This window comes from Dreissena polymorpha, chromosome 1, assembly GCF_020536995.1.
Source record: "Dreissena polymorpha isolate Duluth1 chromosome 1, UMN_Dpol_1.0, whole genome shotgun sequence".
NCBI lineage: Eukaryota > Metazoa > Mollusca > Bivalvia > Myida > Dreissenidae > Dreissena > Dreissena polymorpha.
Genome location: NC_068355.1, coordinates 68,846,909 through 68,867,628, shown reverse-complemented (window position 1 = coordinate 68,867,628; position 20,720 = coordinate 68,846,909). Strand labels below are relative to the sequence as shown.

General features: G+C 36.0%; 2 protein-coding genes across 9 annotated transcripts in view; one reads left to right on the top strand and one right to left on the bottom strand.

The window, feature by feature from the left end:
• Positions 1-13,050, top strand: part of LOC127833828 (CAP-Gly domain-containing linker protein 1-like) — a 94,308-nt gene extending 81,258 nt beyond the window's left edge. For 6 of the 8 annotated variants that reach the window (XM_052359335.1, XM_052359334.1, XM_052359309.1 and 3 more), the window contains 2 exons: positions 7,700-7,819; positions 10,611-13,050. In XM_052359335.1, coding sequence (XP_052215295.1) covers positions 7,700-7,819; positions 10,611-11,230 — 740 coding nt within the window. In that variant the 3' untranslated portion in view covers positions 11,231-13,050. Of the gene's footprint in view, positions 1-1,068; positions 4,296-7,699; positions 7,820-10,610 lie in introns of those variants that run through there. The other 2 variants (XR_008027656.1, XM_052359341.1) reach the window with 2 other exon arrangements.
• Positions 13,051-13,508: 458 nt separating this feature from the next.
• Positions 13,509-20,720, bottom strand: part of LOC127833955 (N-acetylglucosamine-6-sulfatase-like) — a 34,298-nt gene continuing 27,086 nt past the window's right edge. The window contains exons 10-12 of the mRNA XM_052359476.1: positions 19,496-19,708; positions 17,014-17,124; positions 13,509-16,110 (exon numbers count right to left, since the gene is read on the bottom strand). Coding sequence (XP_052215436.1) covers positions 15,943-16,110; positions 17,014-17,124; positions 19,496-19,708 — 492 coding nt within the window. The 3' untranslated portion in view covers positions 13,509-15,942. The remainder of the gene's footprint in view (positions 16,111-17,013; positions 17,125-19,495; positions 19,709-20,720) is intronic.

Genomic DNA, 20,720 nt, shown 5'->3' with positions numbered 1-20,720 from the left:
GTGCTATCGGTTTTATTTCACTATGTATGGACACAAACATGTTCTGTTAATACACAGACAAATGACTCATTTTTCTGTGGTGTTATATGCAAGAAGTAGTGTTGATTAATTGGATAATTTAAGTCTCTGTGTAACACATCCACATTTACTTATTTAATAAAAGCAAACAAACTGGTACTCTCACATTTGCTCACTTTAGTTGTATGCCAGATATTTTCATGATGATAATACAATGTCAACAATTGAAACACAAATTGTTCAAGCACATGTTTACATATTCTTGTTTTGTATTAGTTTTTTAGTATTACTTGTGTTAAAGCATGACTGTTTTTAAGATCAGATTTTTTGTGTAAAGATACGAAAGCATGGTTGTTGTAGCTGTATACATATTTCATCCATTAAAATCATGGCATTGGCGTTTTTATTTTAGTGCATTCTAGTTTTAATACTTTATCATATGAAACATTTATTTAATTAGCATATATATCAGCATATTGTTTGCATGAAGTTATTACACAAATGCACTAAAACCTTGAAAAGGTATTTAGAAATTCAAAGAGTGATGGATTTTGTTATTTCAACATACATTTTTACAGGTTTTTTGTACATCAGATTTGTCGAATTACCCTTCTTAGAGGACAATGTTACGAGCATCAGCTTGTTTTATATACAAAAAACGCTCCAAACTTAGGTTACCGGTATAGAAATGTGCCTTTTTGGCAGATTCCAATCCCTGATATTTTTTATTTGAGCCATTTCTGTGAAAAGGGGTTTAATTTATGTGCGTAAAGTGTTGTCCCAGATTAGCCTGTGCAGTCCGCACAGGCAAATCATGGACTACAATTTCCAGCTTAACTTGATTTTTGCTTAGAAAAGTCTTTCTTGAAACTAAAAATATAATAAAAGTGGAAACACTACGCACATGCATTAAACCCCTTTTTCACAGAGCACGGCCCATTTGTTTGTTTTTTGAGAGTTTCAGTGCATTTGTACAAAGCAAAGAATTTGTATCCCTTGGTTTGCTACTAATTGATGTTGTGTGCTTGTTTTTACCCCATATATTCACAGAGTTCGGCCATTCAACAGAAGAATGTGATGATGAGCAGACGTTTTGAAGCCTGCACCCTGTTGCTGTTGTAGCTCAGGCTGTCCACCCCAGCAGTCAGTGTGCAAGATTCACAGCATGTTTCACCTGATTGACTTCAAGGGATTTCAAATTGTTTCTCAGCCCTTATCTTTAGGAGTTATGATCGAAATATTTTGGTTTTGTCTCAATTTGCTGGAGATTATTGCTTGCCTTTAGAATTAATGATTATTTTTAAAGGGAGGGGTTAAATTTCACTACCATTTGTAGAATCATCATTTATTTCTAGATATGGTGCACTGATTTGCTAAAGAGTGATGAAACAGATACACGGAAATGTTTGCTGGCTGTTTTCAGTAACTGTTTGAACTCCACATAATAATTGTTGTAGAATATATGTTTTCAACGCAACAGGTTATGCACCTTTGGTGCTTAGTGTGTCTTCCTTGAGAGTCCGTGTCTGCTGCCAGTTGTCAGTTCTGGCCTCAGTTGCTTGGCTTGCTTCTCACTCTGATAGCCTACGTCTGATGTCCCTATTTAAGAAAAGTCAGTTTTGTAAGTGGTCTCCATACCGGATCTGCTGCTTGCAGTTTGTAGTCACAAAGCACCCTAAGTCTTTGGCTTCTTAATGCGTATGTCTTACTGTTAACATCACAAGTTGTGAAGTATACATTAAACAGATCATCTCTGCATGAGCCTTTTATAAACTGAAACCATTACATTTCAATAAAACATCTATGATATGAAGTTTGCACTGAAATGACAGATGACAACAAATTGAGAAAACTGGGCGTATTGCATGTGCTAAAGTGTCATCCCAAATTAGCCTGTGCAATCTGCACAGGCTAATCAGGGATGACACTTTCTGCCTTAATTAGATTTTTGCTAAGAAGAGTTCATTTAAATGAAAAATGTCATAAAAGCAGAAAGTGTCATCCCTGATTAGCCTGTGCAGATTGCACAGGCTAATCTGAGACAATACTTTACGCACATGCATTATGCCCAGATTTCTCAGAACACGACTTAATTCAATCTAAAGACATTTGTGAATACTGGCTATGCTGGTTATCTTTATTAGGCTCCTGCTCCTGTATGTCACAAAGCATTTGGGCCAATCTCTGTGAAAAGGGGGGTTTAATGCATGTGCATAAAGTAACTTTCCATATTAGCCTGTGCAGTTTGCACAGGCTTACCAGGGACAACAATTTGCGCTGTTATTGTATTTTTTGTTTAAATGAAGACCCTTCTTGGCGAAGATCCAGTAAAGGCGGAAAGTGTTGTCCCTGATTTACCTGTGCAGTCATCTGGGACAACACTTTACGCACATGCATTAAACCCCCTTTTCACAGAGCAACACGCATTTATAATATTCAAAGGAATAGGACCAATTTGTGTTATGCAGTTAAAACACTTTTGATTCTTATTAAAAAAAATTTTTGACATTACCTAAAGTTTCTGTATAAAAGTATTCACAATTAAATAAGACATTTATTAAGAAGTTTATTTGTTGGTTCACGTTTTACATGCAATTAGAAAATTAAATTTAAGAATTTAATTTTTGGTCTCATAGAAAATATTTTTATATTGATTACCTCAAGGACTTAAGTGTCTACTTAATCTGTTGAATAGTGTTCCTTTTTAAAGTGTAAACTAGAATAGTGTTTATTTCACCAATTGTGAGTGTTTGTGCCTGAGGATATGATATGATATCATATTTATTATAATAAAGTGCATTTTGTTGTTTCAATCCTTTGTTTTCTTCAGGTCTGTTGTAGCATTTCCATTTTTCTTGAGACTGGAAAGAATATACTTAGTTGTTAGTATGTTATTTGAAAGTAGTTTTGTTCATTTCAATATATTATGATGTGCATATTGATCTATTATTTTACATTATTTGTTAAGAAAGGGAAATGTGTATTGTGTATTCAGTAAGTGTTGATACAAATTATCTTCTACCATGTGTACACATTTTTGGTCATGCAGAGAAATGATTTAAATGGCAAACTTTTGGATGAAATGCCTGTGATGGTATATCCACACCATACTAGTTTCTCTGTGCCATTGGCAGATTTCATTTAACTTTATTTGAATGGTAAGGTCATTGAGAAGATGGGCAATAGTCATTGCAGCTCAGGATTAAGGTCATTATTATAAAGTCAATGATTCAAGTCTCTATTTTGTGTCCACAAGGTCATACATAAAGGTCAATATTCCAAGTCTCTATTTGGTGTCCACAAGGTCATACATAAAGGTCAATGATTCAAGTCTCCATTTTGTGTCCACAAGGTCATGCATAAAGGTCAATGATTCAAGTCTCCATTTTGTGTCCACTACCTCATACATAAAGGTCAATGATCCAAGTCTGTATTTTGTGTCCACTAGGTCATACATAAAGGTCAATGATTCAAGTCTATATTTTGTGTCCACAAGGTTAAACGTTATATAGAGGCAACACAATCAAGTCTCCATTCTATCTTCAAGCTAAACCATATTAAGGATTTCATGTAAACTTGCTTACATATTTAGGTAATTGCTATGATGTCAAAAGGCTTAAAAAAGGTCACATCAGCACAAGGTCAATATTGTACTTGAAGGGTAAGTTTGAAACTGGATGTTCATGTCTGTTCAATATTATATTGTTTACCCTTTACAGTAGGGCAATGGGCAGAAGGCATGAGGTAGTCATACCCCCTTCAGGTCAAGGTTGAATGTCACAGGTTTCAGTTGGATATCTTGCAGTCCTAAGGCTGCTTGGTAGAATATCTGTTTGTTGCATCTTTTTTTAGCTCATCTATTTTTTGAAAAAAAATTATGAGCTATTGTCATCACCTTGGCGTCGGCGTCGGCGTTGGCGTTGGCGTTGGCGTTGGCGTGCGTGCGTCCGGTTAAGTTTTGCGTTTAGGTCCACTTTTCTCAGAAAGTATCAATGCTATTGCATTCAAACTTGGTACACTTACTTACTATCATGAGGGGACTGGGCAGGCAAAGTTAGATAACTCTGGCGTGCATTTTGACAGAATTATGTGCCCTTTTTATACTTAAAAAATTGAAAATTTTGGTTAAGTTTTGCGTTTAGTTCCACTTTTCTCAGTAAGTATCAATGCTATTGCATTCAAACTTGGTACACTTACTTACTATCATGAGGGGACTGGGCAGGCAAATTTAGATAACTCTGGCATGCATTTTGACAGAATTATGTGCCCTTTTTATACTTAGAAAATTGACAATTTTGGTTAAGTTTTGTGTTTAGGTCCATTTTATTCCTTAAGCATTAAAGCTATTGCTTTCATACTTGCAACACTTACTAACTATCATAAGGGGACTGTGCAGGCAAAGTAATGTAACTCTGACTGGCATTTTGACAGAATTATGTGCCCTTTTTATACTTAGAAAATTGAAAATTTGATTAAGTTTTGTGTTTAGGTCCACTTTATTCCTACAGTATCAAAGCTATTGCTTTCATACTTGCAAGATTTATGAACTATCATAAGGGGACCGTGCAGGCAAAGTTATGTAACTCTGACTGGCATTTGAACGGAATTATGGGCCCTTTATACTTAGAAAATTGAAAATTTGGTTAAGATTTATGTTTTGGTCCACTTTACCCCTAAAGTATCATAGATATTGCTTTCATACTTGGAACACTCACAAACTATCATAAGGGTACAGTAAAAGGACAAGTTGCATAACTCTGGTTGTCATTGTTACGGAATTATGGCCCTTTTTTGACTTAGTAACTTTTAATATATGGTTAAATTTTGTGTTTCGATCCACTTTACTTCTTAAGTATCAAGGCTATTGCTTTCAAACTTCAAATACTTACATGCTATCATGAGGTTACTGTACCTGGCAACTTTAATTTTACTTTGACCTTTGAATGACCTTGACTCTCAAGGTCAAATTATTAAATTTTGCTAAAATTGCCATAACTTCTTTATTTATGATTAGATTTGATTGATACTTTGATGAAACTACTCTTACCTGACATACCACAATAGACTCCACCCAAACCATCCCCCGTGCCCTCCCCTCCCCCCTCCCCCCTCCCCCCCTCCCCCCCCCCTATTTTTTTTTTTTTTTTTTTTTTTTAAGATCATCTCACAAATGACCACCACACCCTCACACTATACCCCCCCCCCCACCCCACCCCCTCCCCCCCTATTTTTTTTTTTTTTTTTTTTTTTTTTTTTTTTTAAGATCATCTCACAAATTACCACCACACCCTCACACTATACCCCCCCCATTTTTTTTTAAAAATGGTTATGTTTGAAATACCGTCCAACCATCGCACCCAAACCCCCCCCCCCCCCCATCGCCCCCCCTACCCCCCCCCCCCCCCCGGATTTTTTTTTTTTTTTTTTTTTTTTTTTTCGCTTTTTTGGAAGATAATGTAATAAATGTCCACAACCCCACACTATACACCCCTCTTCACTCCACTCCTCCCTCCTTTGTGATTGAAAATGAGAGTCCCTTCACCTTTAAAAAGAAAATAGATGAGCGGTCTGCACCCGCAAGGCGGTGCTCTTGTTTCAAACTAGTTTTTACCTCTCGTAATCAAATGCTATGTTTATAAACTATGCAATATGTAAATGTCAATACATGTAGTAAATTTGCTGCTCACTATTTATTCATTCACCTATTTATTTATGATACTTTTGTAAATAGTCCACAAAATTATGGGTGAGGACTTATAACAGTGCTTAATTTTATTGACAACATATATTAATATGGTGATATTAGGGAAAAGTGAAATAAAATGTTTTCAACTGGAATTACTTAAGAAAAATGTTCAATACTTTGCACATAAAATGTTGGAGTATTTATATACCCTAATATGAATTAAATTGGGTTATTTTGGAATCACCAATGAGGGCTTTCCGTCTGTCCTTCTGTCTGTCAGTCAATGGACACAAACTTGTAATCCTTTATGCCTAACTATTCAATATACAAATTGTGCAGTCATTAGTGAAACGTTACGAAAGTAATGACTTTTGGTATGTAGATAGTCTTTGCCACCAAATTGATGTTTTCTATTTGTATTTAGAGATTTTTATTACCTTCAAGTTATTTAAAATCATAATTGTATTTGTCTAGTAGGAAATTGTTTATAAATGATAATACACATATACAAAGTGTACCACAGTAGGCACTACTCACGTATAAATATGTAAATATGAAGGTATGCATGTGGTGTGATAACCAACTGGTCTCTCATATGCCTTGCAAGTGTGATAAACTCCTGTGTACAAACTGTATACAATTATTGTTTTATTGATATTCCAATAAATGCTTACAATGCTTATATTTGCTGGTTTTGTTTCTTCTTTTGGTTTGTTTGCAACATTTTTTTAGATTTATTAACAAGATTAAATGGATCACAAGTTTCAATTAAATGTGTACCAAAAGCAAATACGCGAACGACTCAAAATGGTTTTCAGTTAATGCTCTGACCATTTTGTATGTGAGGGTATTTGGTCAACAAGTGGCAGCTGTCTATAAAAGCTTATATGTTGGAATAATTTCAATAAAATTGAAACTGTTTGCAGTGATTATAAAAGATACCATCCAAAATCATATTCCTGCAAATTTAAATGTGAAGTCTGTGACGATTGCAACACAACAAACATGTGAGCCGCGCTCTGACAAGGGAGTTTAACGCATGTGCGTAAAGTGTCATCCCAGATAAGCCTGTGCAGTCCACACAGGCTTATCAGGCAAGACACTTTCCACCTTAACTGGATTTTTGCTTAGGAGAGACTGTTTGCAAACCATAAAAAAACATAATATTGGAAAGTGTTGTCCGTGATAAACCTGTGCGGACTTAACAGGCTAATCTGGGACAACACTTTATGCACATGCATTGAGCCCCCTTTACACAGAGCATGGCCCTAATGTAGTTTTTTAGCTCGGCTGTTTTAGGAGAAAACCCGTGGTATTGTCAAAACCAGCTCGCCATGTCGTGTCCGCGTCGTGCTAAAATCTTAACATTTTGTCAAGGTTTTTAACATTGGTTATGCGGTGCTCTAGTTAAAACTTTTTAACCACCAGACAAGAACAAGTCCCTCAATACAAAGGATGTTATGGCATTCAGGACAAAAATACCATAAGTTTTGTTGCATTAATAAATAAAAAAATGATCCTGTTGAATAAAAAATCGAACATTTCTTTGACGTCAAAGACTGGTTATTGACATGAACATGATTTTATTTAGGTATGTAATAGTATTTGCAGTGTATTTTACTGACACTTTTCAATTTTTATTTTTACATTTGCATGTTTTTATATTGTTGTATGTTTTGTAAATATACATAAAATAAGCATGCGGAATTCCTTCAATTTTTATTTTACATAACTATGTACTTTATAAATAACACACATATGCAGACAAAATTGTTACAAAATTTTCCCAAGTTGACTCGAAATTGACTCATCTGCATAGGAATCTTATACGGTTCCTGAACTACTGAGTTTTAGCATTACACTCACATCTGCTTCACAAATGCACATAACTATTGTTCCTGTTTGTGCCCAACCTTGCATCAAAGTTCAATTGTTAAAATATAAAATTTTAAAGTTAGTGATAACTTTCTTGTATAAACACTTGTGACTCGACAGAGTTCCACCCACCGTGTCCTGTTCTGTCGAAGAAGAAGATTCTCGAGACTGGGGCAGAGCCTATCGACTCCACAACTTTGGTTGAGCATTGGGTGAAACAAGTGGACTCGCTTACGTCTGGTAAGGTGATTTGATTATAATAAAAAAAATTCAAGGCCTAGAGTGTTTTTAGCTCACCTGAGCGATAGCTTGAGGTGAGCTATTGTGATCACTCAGCGTCCGGCGTCCATCCGTCCGTCCGTAAACAATTTGTAAACATCTTCTTCTACTAAACCATTGAGCCAATTTCAACTAAATTTCATGTGGAGCATCCCTAGGTCATGGGACAAAAGAATTGTTAAAAAAAATTTGATCACATAACCAAGATGGCCGCCATGACCATATTATGGTAAAAACCTTAAAAAATCTTCTTGTCAGAAACCGCTCATCAGATTTTCAAAAAATTTCACAGGGATGACCTTTGAGGGCTCCCCTGAAAAAGTTGTTCAAAGAAATTTGATTCATCAAAAAACATGGCCGCAGGAGCTCGTTGAACTTTGCATGTTTATTCGTTTTTGCCTATTTTGTGAAAACTTTCAAAAATCTTCCACATTTTTTGTCCGATCCTTTCCAAATTTGCACAGTGTCTTTATATCAATGAGGACACGAACCCTACAAAAAATGAGCATTATTGGTCCATGAAGTACAGAATTACCTCCCCTTGAATTGAGAAAATGGTGTTTATGCAATAAAGTACAAATTTTTCATCCAATTCTTTCCAAACTTGTAAGGATTTAGCATGGTTCAAACAAGGGAAACAACTACGGTTTATGCATGTTCTTTTTATTACAGATTTGCCTCCCTTTAATTCATTCAAAATCTCATTTTACAGCAGAGATTCCAAATCTGACCTGTAAATGAGCCCCATATTTACTGCCGGTGCTATGTTACCTTTTCCCATTTGATCATTCTTAAGTATTGGTCTTGTAATGCTGCTACTACTACTACTACTACTACGACTACTTCTACTTCGTACTAACGACTACCACTACTTACTACTACGACTACTACGACTACACGACGACTGCTACGTCTAACTACGACTAACAACTACTACTTACTACGACTACGACGACGACCTACGACTACTACTACGACGAGTACTACTACTACTAGTACTACTCTTACTACCCACCACCACCACCACCACCATGTCCTACGTATTACTACTGCTACTACTACTGCCACTACTACTACTACTAATACTTTTAACACTACTACTACGACTACTACACACTACTACTACTAACACTACTACTACTACTACGACTTCTACGACTACTACTTCTAGCTAACGACTACTACTACTATACTACTTCTACTACTACTACTAACTACTACTACTACGAAACTACTACTAGCTCACTACTACTACTACTACTACACCACCACCACCACCACCACCATTCACAGTGACAAAAAACGTATTCACACAATGGCTGCTCTACAACCTATAGCCCATATAGGGGGGCATGCATGTTTTACAAACAGCCCTTGTTTCTATGGGATTTTAACCAAAACTGTTCATGTTTACCTCCGACACATATTTTTAGGTCACCTGTCATGAAGTGACACGGTGAGCTTATGTGATCGTGTGATGTCCGGCGTCCGTTGTGCGTGCCTGCGTGTGTCCGTGCGTCCGTCCGTCAACAATTTGTTTGTGTAGACAGTAGAGGTCACAGTTTGCATCCAATCTTGATGAAATTTGGTCAAAATGTTTATCTTGATGAAATCCGGTTTGGGATTGTATTTGGGTCATCTGGGGTCAAAAACAAGGTCACTAGGTCAAATAATAGAACAACCTTCTGTAGACAATAGAGGTCACAGTTTTCATCCAATCTTTATGAAATTTGGTCAGAATGTTTATCTTGATGAAATCTGGGTTGGGATTTTATTTGGGTCATCTGGGGTCAAAAACTAGGTCACTAGGTCAAATCATAGAAAAACCTTGTGTAGACATTAGAGATCACAGTTTTCATCCAACCTTTATGAAATTTGGTCAGAATTCTTGATGAAATCTGGGTGGGATTGTATTTGGGTCATCTGGGGTAAAAATCTAGGTCAAATAAATAGAAAAACCTTGTGTTGACAATAGAGGTCACAGTTTTCATCCAATATTTATGAACTGTGGTCAGAATGTTTATCTTGATGAAATCTGGATTGGGATTGTATTTGGGTCATCTAGAGTCAGGAACTAGGTCACTAGGTCAAATCATAGAAAAACATGTGTAGACAATAGAGGTCATAGTTTTCATCTGATCTTAATGAGTCAGGTGAGCGATTCAGGGCCATCATGGCCCTCTTGTTTACTTTTGCACCACCACCCTCAAATTTGTTAACTCTTTCAGTGCTGCAACTGAATTTTGAAGACCTTTGCAAACAGTTTGGATCCAGATGAGACGCCACAGAGCGTTGCGTCTCATTAGGATCCAAACTGTTTTATATTCTGATAGTATTCTTTGACAAAAATCGAAGAAAATGCTAATTTAAGAAATTCAGCAGAAGACATTTTTGCAGACGACAAATTTCCCAGCATGCAAAGTGTTAATTATATCCCTGCGAAATGGTTGCCCGCCAGTGTGGTTTTGGCTATCATATCTTAAAATGTTTCTGTCATTTTACCAAAATGTGAAAAGGCCCCTTTAAAATGTTTCTGTTTGAGACCTGTTAGAACAAATCTAGTTAGCCTTTATGATGTTTTCGTACGTCTGTTTGCATGTCAACCCGCTACAGTCATAGTGCTGTTCTGGCTACCACTACTAACTATCACAGTTTGAGACCCTTTGAAAAAGACAGTTTGACTATATGGTGTATTTTGAAGCTTGTTTATGGTTTCTTACACATGAATAAGTGATGTATTTCCTTATCACAGAAATGGTCTCCGAGTCTGAGAAGGTGTTTGGGAATGATGGAGAGTTTTTCTATGTCCAGTCTGACGCTGGCTTCCGTGACAGTGGCTATTATGACGGAGTGCTGGACTCTAAGCTGCCTGTTGTCAAATCCTCCATGACGGCAACAAAAGCGCATCTCTCAGATGCAGAAACTGATGAAATAATTGCTGACATATCCGAGAAACACAAAGCTGCTTTAAGGTCAAAAATTTCTTCTAAAGGAATGGAAAATCACAATGAAGAAAATGACATTGTTGGTAAGCATGTCGAAGACACAAACAATCATAAGCGACCCCAGTCACTTGAACAAGTCAGTTTTTCCCACAATAAATCAGTTTCTTTAAATAACCAATACTCTAGACAAACTCCGGCTAGCCTCAAGTCTCCGTCTGACAGCGAGTATTTGTCCGGTCAGGAGAGTCTGGGCTCCAGTGGCTCTGAATCACCTATAGTTGCTAAGGCAACGTCTGAAATGGAGAGCTCCGTGGATACAGGAGAGGTTTTTGAGTCTGACAGCCCAGTGGAGTCCGCTCCCAAGCCGTCTGGTGACGTAATGAGCAGTAGCTTTGACAAAGCTGCAGAGAACTGTGTCATCTCTTAAGTGATTATTCATATTGCATGACAAAGCAGTCTGAATATAAAACTGGTAGGTACAGTATCCAATATTTAACGAAACCTGTAATTGCATACAAAGGATCAAATGCTAAACATTTGTACCAAACTTGTTCAATTGTGTGTGCGGCGTTGTAAGATCATTTCAGACCATTATATTTTGCGGTGCAATACTTAAACACAAAGTCCTGTACATTGCTGTTTGAAATCAAGCCTTTTCATAAAACATAATTTGGCCATCTTCAATTCTTTCTCTCTGGTACGATCTTTTATCTAATACAAAGCCTTGTATACAGTTTGCAGTTTTTGATTATTTTACTGAAGCTCGTTTGTTTACGAATGTACCATTTTTAGAATTGGACGCCACAATTTCGTTTTTTGTGGAGTTCAATGCCTATATTTCAGCTGTCTTTAGCAAATGAAGTCAAAATAAACACATAATATCAGATTAATGGGTTATAATCACATCTACCCAGTTATTGTTGACTCTTGTTTCGTTTTCGTTGAGTCAACTGCACCAGAACTTTGGAGTGTGCAGTTTTCCAGTTTTGAATGCACCCAAAATCTATCTTGACTTAAATATTCAATTGTATCTTTTGATAGATCAAATGATTTCGTATATTTCTACAAATGTCAATCATTTGAGTCTTGTTCTGAGAACTTTGGGCTTAATGTATGTGCGTTAAGTGTCGTCCCAGATAAGCCTGTGCAGTCCGACTGTCTGCACAGGCTAATCAGGGACGACACTTTCTGCTTTTATGGTATTAGTTTAAATGAAGTATCTTAGCAAAAATCCTATTTAGGTGAAATGTGTTTCCCTGATTAGCCTGATGATTGTGCGGACTGCACTAAGAAAATTTCCTCCTAAAACCTTAGGTGCTTTATGAATACCGGCCCAGGTTAATCTGGGACAATACTTTACGCACATGCATTATGCCCAGTTTTCTCAGAACATGACCCATGTTTAAGTTCTCTTCCCTACCTCTGATTCCTGTAGGGAAGTTATAAGTGACTGGCATTCGTTAGTGCACATTATATAACCTTCTTAGAATGCTAATATTGTCCAGGGGGCTGTTTCATAAAAGATCGTACGACAATTTTAACTTACGAGAGAATTTTGTAATCTTTATAAGTAGATGAACTAGCTCGCCATGCTCGTCAAATATATACGGAGCTTGAGATGCCAACGTAATAAATTAAGTACTGAAAATTAATAATCATATGATATGGACATTAGCAATTCTGTATCTTCAAAAAATGTATCGTATCGTAAATGTGTACTAAAATGTTTATTGAATCTCCAGGAGTTGGTTAACTGAGCGCTTTAATATACTGATATACTGTAAGAACAAATAGACCCAATGAATGTGGTGGCTGTAGTGTGGGTACTCTGCAGTAAGCGATGGCTGTTCCTGTAAGTTTCTGTATAATTATAAAGGTTATGTGTTTCCTTGCTATCACTCATTTGATATTGTAATAATTTGTATTTCAAAATGTTGTTTTGAACATAATGTGTATTGTATTTATGTGTAAATGCTGTATGAATAAAGATGTGATTAATATACATGTTTAAATAAATAAACCTAAATAAACCTTATATATCAACATATATGAACTAATATCCTTGTGTAGAACATAATATAAATAAATTAGACACAAGTGTTATATTTCTGTGGAAAATGCATGTATGTGTATTTACATACCATGTCTTTGTGTGTCTTTTATTGGTAAAAAAATCTGTCTGAAACAAAGTTTGTCATTATGCTTTAATTGTATTATCTCTTAAATAAACATGCACACAAAACTAAATTTTACCTGTTAGTTTTAATTTAGAATCCCACCTCGACGTCACTTGTCATAGTTATCTGTAGGCAGAGTTGAAGTATTTGAGTACAGTTTCATTGCAGAAAGTATTTGCTGTTTGGATTGTATCGAGGCTTGTACATTAAATCTGTTGTTTTTCGTCCCCTACTGATGAAACCGGAGGGGTCTTATGGTTTGCACTCTCTCTGTCAGTCAGTCTGTCACACTTTTCTGGATCCTGCGATAACTTTAAAAGTTCTTCATATTTTTTCATGAAACTTGAAACATGGATAGATGGCAATATGGAGATTATGCACATCATTTCATTTTGTTCCTACGTTAAAAATTCTGATTGCTATGGCAACAAATAGAGAGAAAAAATACAATGGTGGAATTTCATCGATAGGGGACCATATTGCTTGGCAATCTCTTGTTATCTAAGGGGTACATTTTTAAATCAAAGACCATTTATTTTATTGTTTATGTTTGCATAAAAATCTTTTACGAGATACCCCCAGATTCCTACAGCCTGTTGAGTCAATTTCTATAAACATACTGTAATATGTTAACAAATGTTATAAGAAAAAAACCTCATGGGACATTTTGCCCTAAAAATATCTGTATGCACACCACTTACCAATATTTTCATAAGGAACACAAAATATCTTCTATTACCTTTTAAATATATTATAAAGTTTAAAACAGCAAAACATACAGAAATAAATAATACTCAGCATGGTTCAGCCATGCTATAAAAATAGTTAAACAGCATATGGTAAATAAAACAAGATACGTGTTCATCAGAAACACAATGCCCCCTACTGCGCTGTTTTGAAATAAAATTTCTATTTATCATTTAGCAGGTACAGAAATCATCTCCCTTTAAAGCTTATTACTACCCTTGGATTTTGTCCAACCCATCCGGGGGGGGGGGGGGTCTGTAGACAGTCAAAAATGACCAAGTTAGACATCACTGACAACCAAGGCCTGTGGTTTATCAAAGAGATCATAGCCAGAGTTCATCATGTATGTATGGATGTAAGTCCACAGGTATGTAATGAACCCTACCAATCACAACAAATTAGTACAGGAAAGAAATGATAATTATATCATTAAAAAATCCTTTGACAAATCAATCATTTGAGTTATAAGTAATCAAAATAAAAAATATGTACAGTAACTGTGAAAAAAACTTAAAATTCTTGGTAATGAAATATACAATCTGAGATTTATAATTATATAAATTACTTCCCTCGTAAATAATTGTCTGTAACAAATCTCTTTTTTTAGTAGCAAATAAATAAAAGCCACGACCGTGACTGTAGATTCACCACTCAAAATGTGCAGCTCCATGAGATACACATGCATGCCAAATATCAAGTTAACATTGATTAATTATCTCCCTTTAAAGCTTATTACTGCCCTTGGATTTTTTACCTTAGACCTTGAATGATGACCTTGACCTTTTACCACGATGTGTTTGTCAGAAACACAATGCCGCCTACTGCGCCACTTTGATGTATTAAACAAAAATATATTTGGCAGGTCAGATAATTATGTCCAAGTTTATTACTTCCCTTGGATTTGTTTTTTCGACCCCATGACCTAGTTTTTGACATGGCATGACCCATCTTCGAACTTGACCTAGATATTGTCTAGATACAACTTCTGACAAAGTTTCGTAAAGATCGAATGAAAACTATTTGAATCAGAGGGCGGACACGAAAAGTGTAACTGACAGACGGACAGTGCGAAAACTATATACCCCCTTTTCTTTGAAAGGGAGCATAAAAAAATATATTATGATTATTATACAGATGTGTGAACAAGATTTTGAACAACAAAAAAAATATGCACCACACAATATTTAATAACAAGTATTTTGCAAAACTATCATATATGTTAAAATGGAACTTATTATAATGTATTGTTCTTTCATAAATATTTTAACAGACTCAATTGAGATTATTATCCTTCCACTGAGCTACATTTTCTCCGCAGCATGTTCGCCTGCAGAAAAAGCTTCACAGACAAGAGGAGGTTCAAGGACACCACCTGTTTCATCTTTGTCTCCACACTCAAAGTGTATCAGCATATATAAATATTCTGCACTTATACTCAAATAATTATTTATCTTATTGCACACAAATCATTAATCCATCTTTGGAATTTTAAATTAACTGTAAAACAGCTCCTGAAGCCCATGGTGTAAACAGTAAAAAATTGGTTTTAATCACCTGTTTTCCACAAAATTAAGTCTCTTTTAACATTCAATGAGCATTGGTCAGCAGCTAGAATTGCACATCAGCATTTGAATCAAACAGTAAAAATATCTCATTTGTTTGTTTTTGATAAAAACATAAAACCTAATACAACAAATTCAAATAAAGAACTGTTGTTTTCTAAGTAACCAAATATACATGAATGCTGCATAAACGGTGTTTTTCCATAACAGCATACCCATTTAAATGAATGCCTAGCCTGCCTATGCTTCCATATAGTTAGATTACTTAACATCACACATTTTTTATTTCAGGTAATTTCTTTTAGTTGACCTAACATACAGAATAACAATAGTGTATATGTCATTTCATGTCATATTACCAATAAATAACAAAATCAATAAAAAATAGAACACTCAAAAGTGCACTTGTTTGCATATCTCTTATAGAGCCTTACCAAACCATAATATGCAAAGTATTGTAATATTATCATTCCAGTACAGTAATTCAAATTAGTTTCTGTTAAGAGTAAATTATAAAAGAAGTCCCAACCATCCAACTCAGAATGATATCACAGTAAAAAACATCATCATGTCAATTAACGCTGATCAATTTCAAAAGAACATAGTTGACATACTAAGTGTTAAATCTTTGTGTCACACACCATAGAATGCTATTACACGCCTCTGACTGCCTGAGGCAGCGAGTTACACTCGGGACCTTTACACGTTGACAGGAACTGTAGCTGCTTCTGCAGCACGGCAAACGACTTGGGATCGTACGTCTTGTAGAGATTCTTAAACTCATATGGGTCAGCGGTGGTGTCGTAAATTTCCACAAAGTTCTGGAACAAAACAAAACTGAGGTAATATTTTGCTGCGCCTGTTTTTATTGCAAGTGTTGTGTGAGGACATCTCCCACTCAGTTATAACTCTTTGCCTTCATTAGTTGTTCAGGTAATTGGTTCATTTTCGAACTCCAAGATATCATGGGGACAAATCTGATCAAGTTTCATGAAGAGTGTTTCTAGAGTGTTAACAAGGTTTTACTATAGCCATATAAGGAAAAATGCCTCACCCCCTGACGGCCATGTTTTTTTTCAAGAAACCAGAACCATTTTCAAACTTGTCCAATGTAGCATTGGGACAAATCTTTTGACCAAGTTTCATTATGATCAGACAATAAATGTGGCCTTTTTAGAGTGTTAACAAGGTTTTAATGTTGTCATATAAGGAAAAAATGCCCTGCCCCCTTGGTGGCCATGTTTTTTTGCAACTGGAACCATTTTCAAACTAGAGCAAGATATTATTGGCACAAATCTTCTGATTTCATGAAGATTGGACAAAAAATGTGGCCTCTAGTGTGTGAACAAGGCAAATGTTGATAATGCATAACCCACAACGGACAAAATATTACAAAAGCTCACCATATGCACATTGTGCTCAGGTGCGCTAATAAATATTCTCTAGGAAAAATCCTAACGAAAAGGGATAGTGGAATCTTAAATGCACTATATTGCAATGAGTTCGACGTTGCTGTCTTACATGTCTGTTAACTTCCATCTCACAAATCATGAAGTTTATTTTATAGTTGTATTGAAAGGTTTCATATGCACACAAAATTGTCTCATGCTTAGAACAAAAGCGGTGTCAACACATGTATTACTTAACATGTGGTATTGTGCAAATTGTATACATCATGAAAGCCTGTCCAACGGTCAATGTCCCCCACTCAGGCACATGTTTACCTCGCTGTCCATGAGCTCACATGCCTTGATCATGTGTCCACTCTGCACCTGGACTATACAGGCAAAGGTGTTGTTTTTGGAGTCTTCACACACACAATGGTTGTTGCAGTTCTGAAATTTGTTATAAACAGACTGTTAAATTATCAACATATATTGTGCATTTTAAAAAAAAATCATTTCATTTCAAAAACAAACAAGAGCTGTCACCATAGGATGACTTATGCCTCCTATAAACGCTTGATTTCGAAACCTAAACGCGGACCCTAAGTTCAAGGTCAAGGTCACATGGGTCAAAATGTGTGTGCGTATGGAAAGGCCTTGTCCATATACACATGCATACCAAATATGAAGGACATATTTCAAGGGACATATAAGTTAAGAGAATTTTTCAAAACCTAAACGCAGATTTTGAAACCTAAACACGGACACTAACTTCAAATTAAAGGTCACAGGAGTCTAAATTTGTGTGCGTATGGAAAGGCCTTGTCCATATACACATGCATACCAAATATGAAGGTTATATCTCAAGGGACATAGAAGTTATGAGCAATTTTCGAAACCTAAACGCAGATTTCACAACCTAAACGCGGACCCTAAGTTCAAGGTCAAGGTCACAGGGTTAAATTTTTTTGTGCGTATGGAAAGGCCTTGTCCATATACACATGCATACCAAATATGAAGGTTATATCTCAAGGGACATAGAAGTTATGAGCAATTTTCGAAACCTAAAGGCAGATTTTTCAACATAAACGCGGACCCTAAGCTCAAGGTCAAGGTCACAAGGGTAAAAAAATTGGTGCGTATGGAAAGGCCTTGTCCATATACACATGCATACCAAATATGAAGGTTATATCACAAGGAACATAGAAGTTATGAGCATTTTTTCGAAACCTAAACGCAAGGTGTGACGGAAAGACGGACAGACAGACAGACAGACAGACAGACGGACAGTCCGATCACTGTATGCCCCCTTGTCTTCGAAAGGGGGCATAAAAATGCCATTACATGTAAAACTACAAAGTATCATGCAATTTATCTGCCTATATGCTACTTCAAGGAGTATTCTTTATTGAGGATCTATAACTGTGATATAATTGGTGGGCAGTGAGTAACCTCCCTTCAAGGAGTATTCTTTATTGGGGATCTATAACTGTGATATAATTGGTGGGCAGTGAGTAACCTCCCTTCAAGGAGTATTCTTTATTGGGGATCTATAACTGTGATATAATTGGTGGGCAGTGAGTAACCTCCCATTAAGAAGCATGTAGGTAATTTCAATAACCTGCATAAAAATTGAGGTACAAGACATTAGTAGCAGACGTTTAAATAAATATGTCAAATACATAACTCCCCTTATGTGCTTTTTCAATAGCTTACATAGTTGGTAAAGTTAACTAGGACTATTAATCTTAACCCTTTGCATGCTGGGAAATTTGTCGTCTGCTAAAATGTCTTCTGCTGAATTTCTAAAATTAGCATTTTCTTTCATTTTTTTCAAAGAATACTATCAGAATAGCAAACAGTTTGGATCCAGATGAGACGCCACGTTCTGTGGCGTCTCATCTGGATCCAAACTGTTTGCAAAGGCCTTTAAAATTCGGTTCCCGCACTGAAAGGGTTAAGTACACAATTTGCAAGCAAGCAGCCCCACAGTTAATGTTTATGAAACAATAAAAAATAGACAAATGAAAGCATAGAAACAGCCGTAAATTGATATCGTTCACATAATCCTACAAAATTACAAATCACATAATTTTGCAATATTAAATACGTGTGTGTGAATTTCAAAGTTTATGATGTCCTTTCGCAACTCAGGGTGCATTATGTGAGGACCTGTAAAGTGTCACTGGTGCGGTCTTGTTCTTTTTAAAGAAACCATTGCAATATTAAACTTTGATCTCCCAGCTATACTTGTATATGCACCTCAATATGGTTGGAACTGTAAATTGACACACACATATTTTCAAAGTAATATGTGTAAGCTTATAAGCTTACATTTATTTACACATATGCCCTCATATTGTGGCCAGACAGAACAAAAATCAGATACAACAAGAGATGTGATTGTCAGAACACAATGCTCCCTACTGCACTGCTTTGATTTATTTATTTTTGTTTTTGATTATATCCCTTTAACAAATATTACTTTCCTTGTAAAAAATGATCTGTACCTGCCAAATGATAAATAGAAATTATCTCCCTTTATAGCTTATTACTTCCCTTGGATTTGTAACCTTTTGACCTTTGACCTTGAAGGATGACCTTGACCTTTTTCCACTCAAAATGTACAGATCCATGAGATACACATGCATGCCAAATATCAAGATGCTATCTTCAATATTGCAAAAGTTATGGCAAATTTTAAAGTTTTCGGACGGACGGACAGACTGACTGACATAGAGATGGACTGACTGACAGTTCAACTGCTATATGCCACCCTACCGCTGACATAAAAACAATATCACATGTAATAACTGCTCACACTCATATCTTGGCCCAGGAACTGTGGGCAACTGTCAACTCTCTCGCTGTATTCCCCTGTATGTTCTATGAGTATGTAGTCACGCAGTGGGCGAGTGCTGTTGTCACTGGGGTGGAGATATGGCTTCAGGGAAATGCCGTCGACATTCGGCAGAATCGTACCATCCACAAGGTCCAGGAACGTTGGTGCCAGGTCTATGTTTGCCACGATTTTCTGAAATAAAAATTGTGTCTTATTGTCAAACACCTGTGAAGTATCTTTAGGCCAGCATTTTTTAATTTTCTGTTTTACGGGAGCGACCGACCCTATTTTTCGACAAATACAAATAAAAACAAAAGTCACTTTCGTTTTTTTTATTTACATATCACCCGCCGACCTGGTATTTTATCCTAAACTAAAAATAAAAATTCGCAGTTTGCCGAAAGTGTTGTTGAAAATTTGTTTTTATAATACGGGTTGTTTCGTTGTGCGCAGTCGACATGTAAAGCGTCATTGATTTTCATTGGCTATTGCAGCCAATACCACACGCTATTAGCCAATCGGTGAGTACTTAACAAATGATTTTTATATTGCATTTCGGAAATGGATTTAAACAACAATGAGACAAACGTAGCGTATTTCAAATTTAAAATAATTAAAAACGGAACTGAAACTATCTCAATAAGAAAAGTAAATCTTCTGAACAGAATCGTTGACATCATTCCCATATTAAGTAATACAAATTTAAAAATAACTAGCGTTTTTGCAGACGATGCAGAGGTGTCGCCATCGATAACATTCGATGTTTTGAAAAGTTTTGGGTAGGTTTAATAAACATGCATATTTATTAAAATGTAGATCCTGTAATATTTTTATTGATAAACATTAACATCCCAAAAATGTCCAAGAAGTACTACTTTACGTTTCTTTATGATGAACATGAGTACTGGACCACATGTACTTGCATCAATAATCCCATTCCCCACCCACCCATATATATTCTTCATTTAGAAAAACATATGCAACACAGCTTCTGAAGAAAATGACATTGTGTCCGAATGTTCATATGTCAGTCAAAGTCACCAGAAAAGGCGTATAGTATCCAAACCTATGAATTACAATTTTTTTTTTTTTTTCTTGACACAGTAGTATTGTGAAAATACTGAGCTCAAGCCGGGGATTGAACCCACGACCTCCAGAGTGGTAGTCTGACACTTTAACTACGTCGCTAAAGAGCTAGCCCAAC